General features: G+C 29.4%; 1 protein-coding gene across 1 annotated transcript; it reads left to right on the forward strand.

Moving 5' to 3' along the window:
- The first annotated feature begins 7,839 nt into the window (after positions 1 to 7,839).
- LOC120202489 (uncharacterized oxidoreductase At1g06690, chloroplastic) lies at positions 7,840 to 11,216 on the forward strand. The gene is made up of 10 exons (XM_039202899.1): positions 7,840 to 8,122; positions 8,532 to 8,623; positions 8,709 to 8,749; positions 8,851 to 9,015; positions 9,096 to 9,118; positions 9,239 to 9,310; positions 9,511 to 9,678; positions 10,075 to 10,157; positions 10,231 to 10,293; positions 10,971 to 11,216. The coding sequence occupies exons 1-10, from the start codon at positions 7,900 to 7,902 to the stop codon at positions 11,154 to 11,156; spliced, it is 1,116 nt and encodes a 371-aa protein (XP_039058830.1). The 5' UTR covers positions 7,840 to 7,899; the 3' UTR covers positions 11,157 to 11,216.
- Positions 11,217 to 12,804: the final 1,588 nt, after the last annotated feature.

The raw sequence follows: 12,804 nt of genomic DNA on the forward strand, positions 1-12,804 counted from the left end.
GATATTGGATGAGGGAGGAGGATTAGATCGTGGATGTTGGGATAAGGGTGTTGAGGCTCTTATTCGTGCCACGTGGACTTGCTACTCTTTGTTATGTGCCACAACGGTTTTTTTAAAACGATGTCAAATATGTAATTAATTTATTTAGGATGACATTACTTTTTTTAAATATTATTTTTTAAATTATTTTATAATTCGATAATTTTTTATTTTTATATAAAATTACACAATACGTATAATCCAGTGTAGGAAAACTTTGAGTGTAAGTAATTTAAAATATAAATAAATTTATAAAAGTTTTATAACTAATATTTCTTTTACAAAATGATGATGATGATATAAGAAATATTTTATAATTTAAAAATATTATAAATTTCATATATTTTTGAAAATTTTATTAACTTTTAAAATTAATTATTTAAAAATATAAAAAAAATATTAAAATAAACTTTTAATTATAATTGAGGGATCAAATGAATTATTATTCATTATTTATTATTTTTAACAACAATTAATAATGTTTATTCATTTTTAATAAAATTATAATTTAATATTTATTTTATATTTTTTAAAAATATTATTAGAAAGAATAATTTAAATATATAGGTGATATTTTTTAGCTTTACATTATTTTTTTTATTGAATTTTGTTACAAATTTATAGAGTAACACAAAAGAAAGGAAAATCTTTAAATTTTCATGTATGATTTATACTTTTCTTTTAGAAATATTTTACCATAATTTTTATTTTAAAAATATTTTACCATAATTTTTCTTAATTAATTTGAATAATAGCAGAATAAATGATTAATTTGAATTATAACTCATATATTTAAAAATAAATAAAAATACAATAAAAAATAATTAAAAGTGAATAAAATTCAATAAAAAATAATGTAAAACTAAAAAATAGCACCTCTTTATTTAAAATATTCTTTCTAATATTAATTTTAAAAAATATAAAATAAATATTAAATTCTAATTTTATTAAAAATGAATAAACATTATTAACTTTTGTTAAAAATAATAATTAATGAAGAAAAATTCATTTGATTCCTCAATTGTAATTAAAAGTTTATTTTAATATTTTTTTTATATTTTAAAACAATTAATTTTAAAAGTTAATAAATTTTTCAAAAATATATGAAATTTATAATTTTTTAAATTATAAAATATTTATTATCATCATCATTATCATCATTTTGTAAAAGAAATACTAGTTATAAAACTTTCATAAAATTATTCATATTTTAAATTACTTATCCTCAAAGTTTTCCTATACTAGATTATACGTATCGTGTAATTTCATGCAAAAATTAAAATTTGTAGAGTTATAAAATAATTTGCAAAAGAATATTTAAAGATTTTAATGTATAATTTTTTTCCACACAAAAAAAAAATAAATAAATAAAGTTTACGTTTTTACAAAAAAAATTACTCTAACAGAAATTAATTACATACTAGCATTATTTTAAAAATATTTACAAAATTAGCACCCGATTTTTACATATCAACATAAGTCGCGATCCATGGGCCACGCCTTACCCCACGCGTCACATCATCGTAAGACGCGGTGAATGAGCTGCGTCTTTCTGTAAAGGATGTTAGATCGAAAAATAAACTTGCATGAGTGTCTGATAAGGAAATAAAAACTGTTATGGTGATTTTTGAAGAAAATCGTCTCGTTTGCAAGCACCATTGTAGCTGTACTCAAAAATGATTTGTGCTTATTTTTTTAAATAGATGTCTAATATTTTTTCTGTTATACTTTTAATTGTTTATCGTTAAAAAATATTAAGTAACATGTGTCACATTCAGATTTTTAAAAAAAAAAAGTTTTAAATAATATTTTATTTAAAAAAATAAAAAATCAACATGACATATATCACTTAACGAGATTTTTTTAACGATAAATATCTAAAAATGTAACGAAAAAAATATTAGACACTTATTTTAACAAAAAGTTCTTTAAATACCAAAAGTCAATCGTATAATTTAAACATTTATTTTTGTATTAAGCCAAAACAATATGATTGGCAATTGAATAACTAATTTTACAAGCAATATATAAATGATGACAAATATCTCATTATTTATTTTGCATATATTTAAGGGTTATGATTTATTTATATTATGTAAAATTCTTTTAGGTTTTAACGTTTTAGCATTATTGGATTAAGGAAAATCGATGATTGAGATTAACTCGTTTTTCTCTAGTAAATATATTCTCATTTTCTACTGTTACTCTCAACTTTTATTTTTTTCTCATCTAATGGTCCTAAAAAAATGTAAAACTATAAGAAATCTATACAATATAATTGGATTTTGCCCCTATATTTAAATATATTTACAAATATATAACATAAGAGCTAAGTGACCTCAGTAGTTAAGAGATTTATTGTTATCTTTTGAAGTTCTAAATTCAAATACTATATATATATATATGAACGTGCATCGTAAAAAATTAAAACATTCACTCAAAATTTATTGGAAAAATACCGATTATTGCGTAGTTCACAAGAACACTTCTTCAAAAACCATCAGTAAAACTAAGCAACTATCACATAACCAATACCAACAGTAGTAAAAGACACCGTAACAATCAACATGCCATCCCTAACCAAAATTTGACAAGTAAATATCAATCAACCAATTAAGATAATGTAATCACTTGGTGAATGCGTGTAGTATAGTAGAGTTATTTGTGCGGTACTCAACTCGTACCTCAACGTCAGAATTGTATTTGTTTGTAAGTTCTTAAGTGCCAATCAAGAAACTTATCGCCAGATTATGAATTCTAGATTCATTCGAACTTCTGAATATGTCTTGGTTACTTAGAGAGCATATATTTGCATATATCTTATATATAATTGAGTCGTAACTCTTTTTGTTAAACTCGTATATTTTGGGAGTTCTCCATTTTATTAGATGTTTATATTCAACTAAAAGTCTTATGAATGTTTGTTTTGGATTATGAGTAATGATAAAAAAATGATTAACAACTTCGATGATTCCGTATAATATTTAAATTTTTTTATTTAGAATCATATCATATAACAATATTAGACAAATAAATCATCACAATGAAAATTTCAAAGTTCAAGGTGTACTGACCTTATTTGCTCGACTATAACCTTATTTATCTTTAATTTGAGTTGATAACACATTTCTTATTGATGCGGACTCCCAATAGAATATTTTTAGATATGCATGAATAAAGTCGCATATGAACGGATGAACAATATACATGGTTTTCATAATCGGACCGGTTAGCGAACCGGTTATACTATCGGTTCACTAGTTCAATCGCTCGAACCGGTCGGAAGAACCAGACGACGTCATAATTATTTAAAAAATTAAATAAAAATACCAAAAATATTTAATAAAAAATATTTTTTTTTATATCACAAGTCATATTCAAAGCAAGTTATAACATATATAAGTTAAAAATCATAAAATCAAGTGAAACAAAATGATTCAAATTAACTACAACATAATATTTAAGGTAAAACATATTAAATAATAAATATAATTATATAACTATAATTAAAAAATAAATTTGGGGTTAAAAAATCATAACAAAATGATATTGTTTGGTTTAATTTTTTTTTAAACAATCACACATGGCTAAGAAACATAGAAGAGCATCCCAAAAGTCTAAAGAGTAAAAATATGAGAACAAAACAATCTCACATTGCTAAGAAATATAGAAGCGCATCACAACTAACTTCTATAAATAATAGAGGTAATTTGGCATTCAAAATCATGGAGCCTTTTGGTAAGCATTGAGTGAACTATTCTTTCACTTCAATCAAGCTCGAATTTTAGGCTTCAATCGAGCTTCTAATTTTTTTTTTGAGTTCAAGCCTTTTTGAGTTCAAGTTTCAATATTATATTTCGAGTTTGAGTTGAACTTGATAATTTTTAGCTTGTGAGTTTGAGTTGAGTTAAGCTTACTTTTAAAGTTTTCAAGTTCGAGTCGAGCTCAGCAATACTCGAGTTCGACTTGGCTCGTTTAACAAACGACGTTGTTTGGTTTAATTTTTTTTAAAAAAAAACAAAAATCCCGGTTTTCCCCCATTTTTTCCGGTTTTCAGCTGGTCCGGTTTGAACGGTTCAGCGGTTCTGGCCGGTTCACTAATAGCGGTTCAATCGGTTTAGATTAAACCGGACTAAGCAACGGTTTCCGGTTGAACCGACCGATCCGGTCCGATTTTCAAAACAGAGACAATAGATGATATTCAAATAAAATAGATAAAATCGGATAAGTCAATGTACGAAGCCAACTTATTATTCAAAGGCAACATAGGTCAATAGTCAAAGTCAAGTGTGCTAACAACCAAAGTCAACGCTGGTCAATGGCTCAGTTCGATGACTCATCCCAACAGCTTAACTTAACTCGACGACTCGAGACGGATTAGGTTAACTTAGGTCAATTCAAGGCAGCTGGGATTGGACCTAGGCCAAGTTTACAGGCTCAACTAGTGTTGACCAAAGTCAATAGCTGCCTCTATGCCCTCTAAATAGGATTTATTCTTGGGTAGTAGTTTCCTCAGTCGAAAATATAGAAGAACAAATCCAATCATAATGTAAAGTTCATTTAATATTACAACAATGTAAGTTGATCACTCTCCTTTTAAATAATATTAACATTTAAATCATCATACCTCAACACATTGAGTTGCAATAGAGCCATGTATCCATTTAAAAATGTTTTAAATATAAAAATATAATTATTAATAGCAAATGTGTTTATGTTTTATTGTTAAAAAATTTATTATAATTTTTTAACCAAAAATATATACTAAAAATCAAGACTAATTTGAACATAAATAAATAAATTTTAGGTTTTATTTGAAAAAATATATATAAAGGCTTAGGAAAGGATTATCTCGTGTACAAAATATAAATCCAAAAACTAATATGAACTTAAAGTTGAATGTCATTAAAATAATAAATTCAAGGATTAAATTAAATTTTAATTTTTAAAAAGTTATTATTGAAAATATTAAATTTTTATTTGAACAGGTTAAATCATATTAAATTTAGAAATATTAATTTTTTATTAAATAAATAAAAAAGATGTTAAATCTCTATTAAAGTTTTGAAAAAAATACTAACAATGACTTGGTTTAGTAAACGAAGCACTACATACCTCGAATAACGCTGGAGAAATGAACATTGACGTTTGCGAGTGGAACAAACTGAGTTGGATGAGTTATTCTCAAAATATATTTCTATAAAATATGATCTATATTAATATATTAATAGATCAGATATCAATAATTAATTTATTTTTTTAAAAGATTAACCCAAATTAAGGCTTATTTAATTATTTTAAATATTAAAAAAAATTAGCCTAACTTTTTATACTCTAAGATACATTCATTAGTATATTTATGAATAATATTTTTTTTTATTAATTTAGAGTGATTATAAGTGATAATATATGTTTTAAAAACTCTAAAAATAAAAACTATCATTTTTGACAATGAACACTCAATCACTTTGCTGTAGTAGTTGGTGCTTGAACTGTAACTTCCAGGAACAATAATTATTACTTTAACTATTGAAGGTTCATGCATAACAATTATCATTTTAACTACACGTGATAATTTAATTCGTGTATAAATAATACTTTTAAAATTCGAGTTATCCAAAATTACATATTGAAAATCTCTAAAAATTATATTTTTCTCGTTTAGCGTGCCGCTGATATGTCTTTATTATTAGGCGGCAACACTAACTTTAATGTTGGTTGTTGACCGTCGGTATTTTTTTTTCTATATTATATCTTTATTTTCTTTTATTTTTTGATTTTCAATAAGTCTGCATGTGTTGTACGTTTTCATCTGTCTTTATGATACGTTTTCTTATGTTTTTTTTGGCATTTTTCATTATTTGTTCGTTGTTATTTTTTTCCAAAGTTGATTTGATATCGTCGCGACTGATTAAGATGACGCTTATCTGATATCTTGTGATATTCTCTACTTTGGACCCTTATATTAGATTTGGATACCCGATTTGTGTTCGTGGATAGCTTTTCACGTCGCTTGAGTCTGATTTGTGATTTATGGATGATTTTTCAATAGATTAATCCCCTTTTGTAGTTTGTTTGCCGATGCAATTAGATCTATTTATATCTATATTTGTTCGAGGTTCTTGGTTAGATTTAATCTTTCATTGACTAATCCTTATGTAATATTAAGTTACTAGTTTTGTTTTAATGATTATAATATTTTTTCCCCTAATTATATGTTTATTTTACTATTGTGATTATAAATTTTTATTGTAATTTAGGATATTTTATATAAAAAATTCTAGTTATCCAAAATTAATTACAATTTATCCTTTTGGTACATAGTGCTCGAAACTGGTGGGTGTCGAATCCAACAAATAATAATACTTGCTTTTGGAAATAGAAAATTGTAGTAGCGATAAGCAATGTCGAATCCACAGGGATTAGATAGATTTATTTTAATGAAAATTAAAGCAAATAAAATAGGTTTTGAAATTGAGAAAAGTAAAAATAAAAAGTAGATCTAATTGACTAAAAATTGAGAGAAATTAATATTAAGCAAATATTCAACTAAAGATATAATTTCAGAATTGGTTCAGAGAATTGATCATAGATGCAATGATAACATCTTCTACTTTTCATTAAATTGGTTATGGTTATTGAGAAGCTCTAACAACATGTCTCTCCTTAGTTTCTCGATAATCAAGAGAAACTCTTTGATTATTTTCCTAGTTAATGAACAACCCTAGACAAGTTCTTAAGATTTAATCCACCGACAACATTAATCACTAGAGGGACCACTAATTCTAGCCAACAAATACGCAAGCTCGATTCATTTAGACTAAGTTATATACCTTCATAACATAATCATAATCAACTATGTTACTTTACCACTAATATTAGAACGTTTAAACAATTACAGATTTAAAGTTCTAAATGACAATTTATCAACTTGATAATTGAACAACGGATCCTTTGCACAATCAATCAAGAAAATAATTCTTAATAAAAACAGAAGATATATAAATAGCAAAGAAGTAAAAGAACAATGAAAATTATTTAGATCTCACAATTCTTGAAGAACCAAAGCTTCAATTATCCTCCGGTTAGAACAAAAGTATTTAGCTACTCATAATTGAAATAAAACCAAAAGAAAATAAAGAAAACTTAATGTAAATCTTGATGTAAAACTAATGGCCCTGGCTCTCATTTTATAAGGATTTTCCTATTATAGATAAATAAGTTTTCTTTAAAGAAAATCCCACAAAAATAGGAGTTTTAAATGCCCTCATTTTTTTTAAAGATAAAAATAATTCAAAAAAGTCTTCCAGCTGTCATTAAACTCTTTTTCCCTTATAAATTCGTAATCCTAATTAAGGGTTGTACGGACTGGTAAGGCGCACCCACGCCTTAACTGTAGACTTCTTCTGCGATAGTTCAGGATGAATAAGCCGTGCCCACGCCTTACGCGAAAACCTCTTCTAGTCTTGCTAGCTTCTTGAATTACGATTTTTCCTCATTAATTCGAGGATTTTGTGAAGGTCATGCTAATCATAAAATTTTAAACTTGTTTTATCTAAATCTTCAACCTAATCCACAAAATACGAAATATAATCAAAATTCATAATTTAATCAATTTTAGTTATTTAAATAAGAGAAAAATATCATAGAATATATATGCATCTTATCATAAACTAAACTTTTTTAAAAACGTGTCATTTTTTCTTGTGGATACTTGCTGTACTTGGTGGATTTCGTTTCATTCTTTCGGGGAATATCCACCGGACATAAAATAAAATGTCAGAGGCAAAATTTAAAAGGAAAAAAAAAATCTTATTTGTCTAGAATTTCCCATTCAATTCCAAAGGAATTTCATCAACAATGGCCATGATTGTTAGCAGTACGTGTTTCTCACTTTTAAGTTACAAGAAACCGAACCGAATAAGAGCTGTTGCTTCCGAGGAGTCCGCCGGCGCCGTTGCTCTGAAAACAGATAAAGAAGACAAAGTGAAGTTAGGGGGATCGGAGCTCAAGGTGACAAGGCTAGGAATCGGAGCTTGGTCGTGGGGTGACAACAGTTACTGGAACGACTTTCAATGGGATGGTAAACTTTATCATTTTCTCACTCATTTGATAATAATAGAATAACGGGTCTTTGCTTTACCCTTTTTTTCTTTATATTTTATGCAATTCAATGATTTCCAGCTTGTGTTTTTACTTTGTGTGGTTCAAAAGTAACAGATTGCTTCGACTTTTAGCTTTTGGATTGTTTTGTTCTTCTGTTTTCCTTTATCTGTTGAAAGTTTTACATGTTATCTTGTTGCATTTTTTTATCTTTTTGTTTCTAGTTAAAGTTTATTTATTTGTGCTCCCTTGTAGATTAGCAGCTTCCATTAATGCACAGTGATCTGTTTAGAATATTCTATGTAGAACTCTTTATTGCATTAGTTGCTTATGCTTTTGTTGTTCTGTGTCTGCATATCTGATTTCTTTTTACTTTACTGCGGAGGCAGATAAGAAATTGAAGGATGCTGAGGCTGCTTTTGATGCCAGTATGGATCGTGGTGTAACGTTTTTCGATACAGCTGAGGTTTATGGCTCTCCGGTAATAGACGGATAATCTGTAGATTGATTTATTTACTTCATTTTCTCCATTTGGAAGAATACCGTTGATGATTCCTTTCTTGTAGTTAGCCTTGGGTGCCATAACTTCTGAAACCCTTCTGGGAAGGTACCTTTCTCAAATTTCATCAAGGAACAGTTCTACTTTAAAGACTTGCTCTAGTTTTACTAGCTTACTGTTGTAACAAAATACATTGTTTTTTCCTAAAGATTTATAAAGGAAAGGGAAAAGGATAATCCTGGTGAAGAGGTAGCTGTTGCAACAAAGTTTGCGGCTTTGCCTTGGAGGTTTGGTCGTCAGAGTGTTCTCAGTGCACTCAAGGATTCTCTTAATCGGCTTGGCCTTTCATCAGTTGACCTTTATCAACTCCATTGGTTCGTAATCGTGATGCTTTATAAGATTTGTAAATTGTATTTCTGAGTAATTCATCACAGTTATCTCTGTTGCATTTCAGGCCCGGTATATGGGGAAATGAAGGTTGTTTGCAACGCCACTATTTCATTGAAGAATCAGACTTTATATAAGCTATTAGAATTGGATGTGTATCAGCCCAATCATGTTGAATAGAAGCTGAGTTCGCTGAAAATGATTTTTCAGGGTACATTGATGGTCTCGGTGATGCTGTTGAGCAGGGCCTAGTGAAGGCTGTTGGTGTCTCAAACTACAATGGTAATATTTCTGCTGTGAATCACTGATCGGCATGTTTCAGTTTTATTTGAACCTTAGAAATCCTATATACATTGTTCAAATTCTTAAACCATTTCCTATTTCGTAAACGAAAATTTTTATTTTTCATTTTGGGACCACTGTGGCTTAGTTCTTATTCCTCCTCATATACTTTGTAACCATCTAAAAACTCCCTCCTTCAGAGAGGCGACTTCGTGATGCCTATGAAAGGCTTAAGAAGAGAGGCATTCCTCTAGCTTCAAACCAAGTGAATTACAGTCTCATATACAGGGCACCTGAGCAGAACGGAGTGAAGGCTGCTTGTGACGAACTCGGGATCACTTTGATTGCATATTCTCCTATTGCACAAGGTAGTGCCCATTTACTTTTCTTTAAGAGTTTTTTTTGGCACCAATGTGTAATTGCATGAAAATGTGATTGCTATCCTATTAATTAATGTGATTACAAGAAATTCTAGTTCCTTAGACATGTTTGACTTGCGGGGTGTAATTACATCTTAATTCCCCACGTCATGTTTGGAATTACAAATTGTAATTATACAATTATATAAGTTTACATTTTAAAATAATGTTAATTACAAGGGCTCTCCAAACGCTCTCAAAATGTCTTGTTTATATTTATTTAAGGGTTCTCCCTAGAGGACCCTGCGTTTGAGCAACTGCATCTGTTGCCCATGATTAAATCTCAAACTCACTGTTGTAAAACTGATGCAAAAGATTAACAATTATCATCTTCTTTCTTTGCAGGTGCCCTTACCGGAAAATATACACCAGAAAATCCACCATCTGGGCCTAGAGGTCGGATTTATACTCCAGAGTTTTTAACTAAGGTATGTCTCTAGAGAGTTTCATATCCCAATATTAATTTCAGGCTTCATTGCTAAGGCCTCTATAAATATGCAGCTCCAACCTCTCCTTAACAGGATTAAGGAAATAGGCGGGAACTACGGGAAAACTCAAACACAGGTTTGTTCTTCTTCTTTTCTACTAGATTAGCTTTCTTTCAATAGAATCGACGCTTCAAGATTATGGCCGAATTAACAGTACTAATCTAAAAAGGATCCTGCATTAGAAACTCCATTGGACATCTAGGCATTAAGGTTTGATGGCATTTTTTGGCTCACTGTGTAAGATGTGACTAAGCTCAATTACAATCATGAGCAGTATAGGCCATACAATCTAAAATAACCTCGTAATCATGGCTTAAGCTTGCTGGGAAAGTTTTGCCCTAGTTGGTGAAGCAATTGACGCTATAGTAGTCTTTAAAGTATTTTTTACTTCCATGATCTGTTTCTCGACTGAACAGCATATACAGCCGTGCACTAAGATCACATGGATGACTTCTCTCGAACAGCTTTTACTGAGATCACTTGATGAGAAAAAAATACAAAGCCTTGCAATTCTTTAGGTCCTCATTGATGGAATTATCCTAATTCGATATAGATGTATCAATCTCCTCGGTAACAACACTAGCACTAGATTATTTTAGATACACATCTGTGAGCTGCCACAAATAGATGGAAACTGCAAACAGGCTGTTTTCTTACCATCCTTTCTCATCATGAGTTGTGACTACTTGATATGGTATTTTGAAATGTGCCGACCCCGAGATCTTTTACGAAACGAGCTTGTTTTTTCTACAGGTTGTGCTTAACTGGTTAATAGCTCAAGAGAATGTTGTGCCAATCCCGGGAGCCAAGAGTGCTGCACAAGTTGAGGAATTTGCAGGTGCACTTGGCTGGAGGCTGAGCGGCAAAGAAGTGGAGGAGCTACGCTCACTGGCATCGGAGATAAGTCCTGTTATTGGTTTTCCTGTTGAGAAGCTGTAAATTTATGTTGCTCCACTGTTAATCATGGTATGAATAAACTCATGCAGTATTAATTGGTTCCTTTGTCTCTCCATGTCCCTTTTGCTTTAATGGGATTATTTTAGCATTTGTCCGGCCCTATAATAATTCAATTTTAGGTCTAAAAAATTAGTTTTGCCCCCCCCCCCCCCGAAGATTTTTTTTTATTAAATTTTAGCTTTAGTCTCAAAATTAAATATATAAAAACATGGTCAAATTATGTTTCCCAACCCCCAAAATTTTCTTATTTGACTTATTTTATAGAGATTTTTTTAAAGGAAAGGTCGTATTGTATTACTTATTACTTAGGCAGCAATAGCATCCGAAACAATAATGTCGTTAATACAAGAGGGAGAATCATAAGCATAATATAAAGACCCAGAAACAGATAAAGCAAAACAAGCAAGAGCATGAGCAGCGCTGTTAGCTGATCAACGAATAGACTGACCATGAATATGGATATGTTCGTGTAACAATCGTCTCGCGTCGGGAAGATGGAATCCTAAGACGGACAAATCCTCCATCGATGAGAGTAAGTGATTGACGACATTGCTGCATCACATCCAATAAGTACCTGTGCATATTCCAGTTTCAAAGTTGATAGTTTAAATATTAAAAAGGATAAAAACTGATAGTCTAAATACTAAACATGTTAAGTTTTTAACAACGGATATTAAAATGAAACAAAAACTAAACTTTAAGTATTATTTTAGAAAAATAAAAATTTAAATACTAAAATAAATCAAAATTAATTGTTCAGATACTAAACACATAATTTACCATGAATTAAAAGACATGGGATGATCCAATCCAAGCAAGCATCACACACGCATTTTAGCCCTTGGCGCATTGGCCGTCCGGATATCTTTTTTATCATATGTAATCTTATTATAATACTTTGATATTAGAAATATCTCATATAAATATTTCTGAAACATTAATAAATTTAGGGTAAACTACAAATTTTATCACTAAACTTTACTTTCTCTTCTATTTTACTCACTAAACTTTAAAAGATTTTAATTTTCTCAATGGACTTAATATATTGATTTCTTTTTTTGTCGTTTCACTGTTAAATAGTTAACAACGTTATAATGATGCCATTTTATCACCAAAACAATGTCATTTTGTATCTATATAAAAGCTCATTTATAATGCTATTAGTGAGAAAACGGTTGACTGATAAAAAAACTCAATGTTTATTAAGTTTAGTGAATAAATTAAAAAGATTTAAAGTATAATGGTTGAAATAGGATAGAAAGTAAAGTTTAATTACTAAATTTGCAATTTACCCATAAGTTTATTAAGTAATATTTTTAAAAACATATATGTAATGTCAGTGCGTACAGATCACAGAATGACCAATTTGATTCAATAAGCCAATTCCACCAAATCAATAAAAAATTGCTTTCATTAATCCAAAAAAAAAAATGCTTTCAGTTCATTGAGAATTTGAGATCACAACTTTGGCTGTTCAAATTAGAAGAATTTTCGTGTTGGATAATGAAGAGATATAGGAATGGTGAAATCTGGGACTTCGAGCACGAAGTGGCGGTGGCCACCAACCGCCCGGTTATTTTAGGATTGGTGCCGATTATGCCTTTCTCCGACCCCCTTCCCGATCCTCCTC

The sequence above is a fragment of the Hibiscus syriacus genome, unplaced genomic scaffold, assembly GCF_006381635.1.
Source record: "Hibiscus syriacus cultivar Baekdansim isolate YM2019G1 unplaced genomic scaffold, ASM638163v2 tig00008843_pilon, whole genome shotgun sequence".
Taxonomy (NCBI): domain Eukaryota; kingdom Viridiplantae; phylum Streptophyta; class Magnoliopsida; order Malvales; family Malvaceae; genus Hibiscus; species Hibiscus syriacus.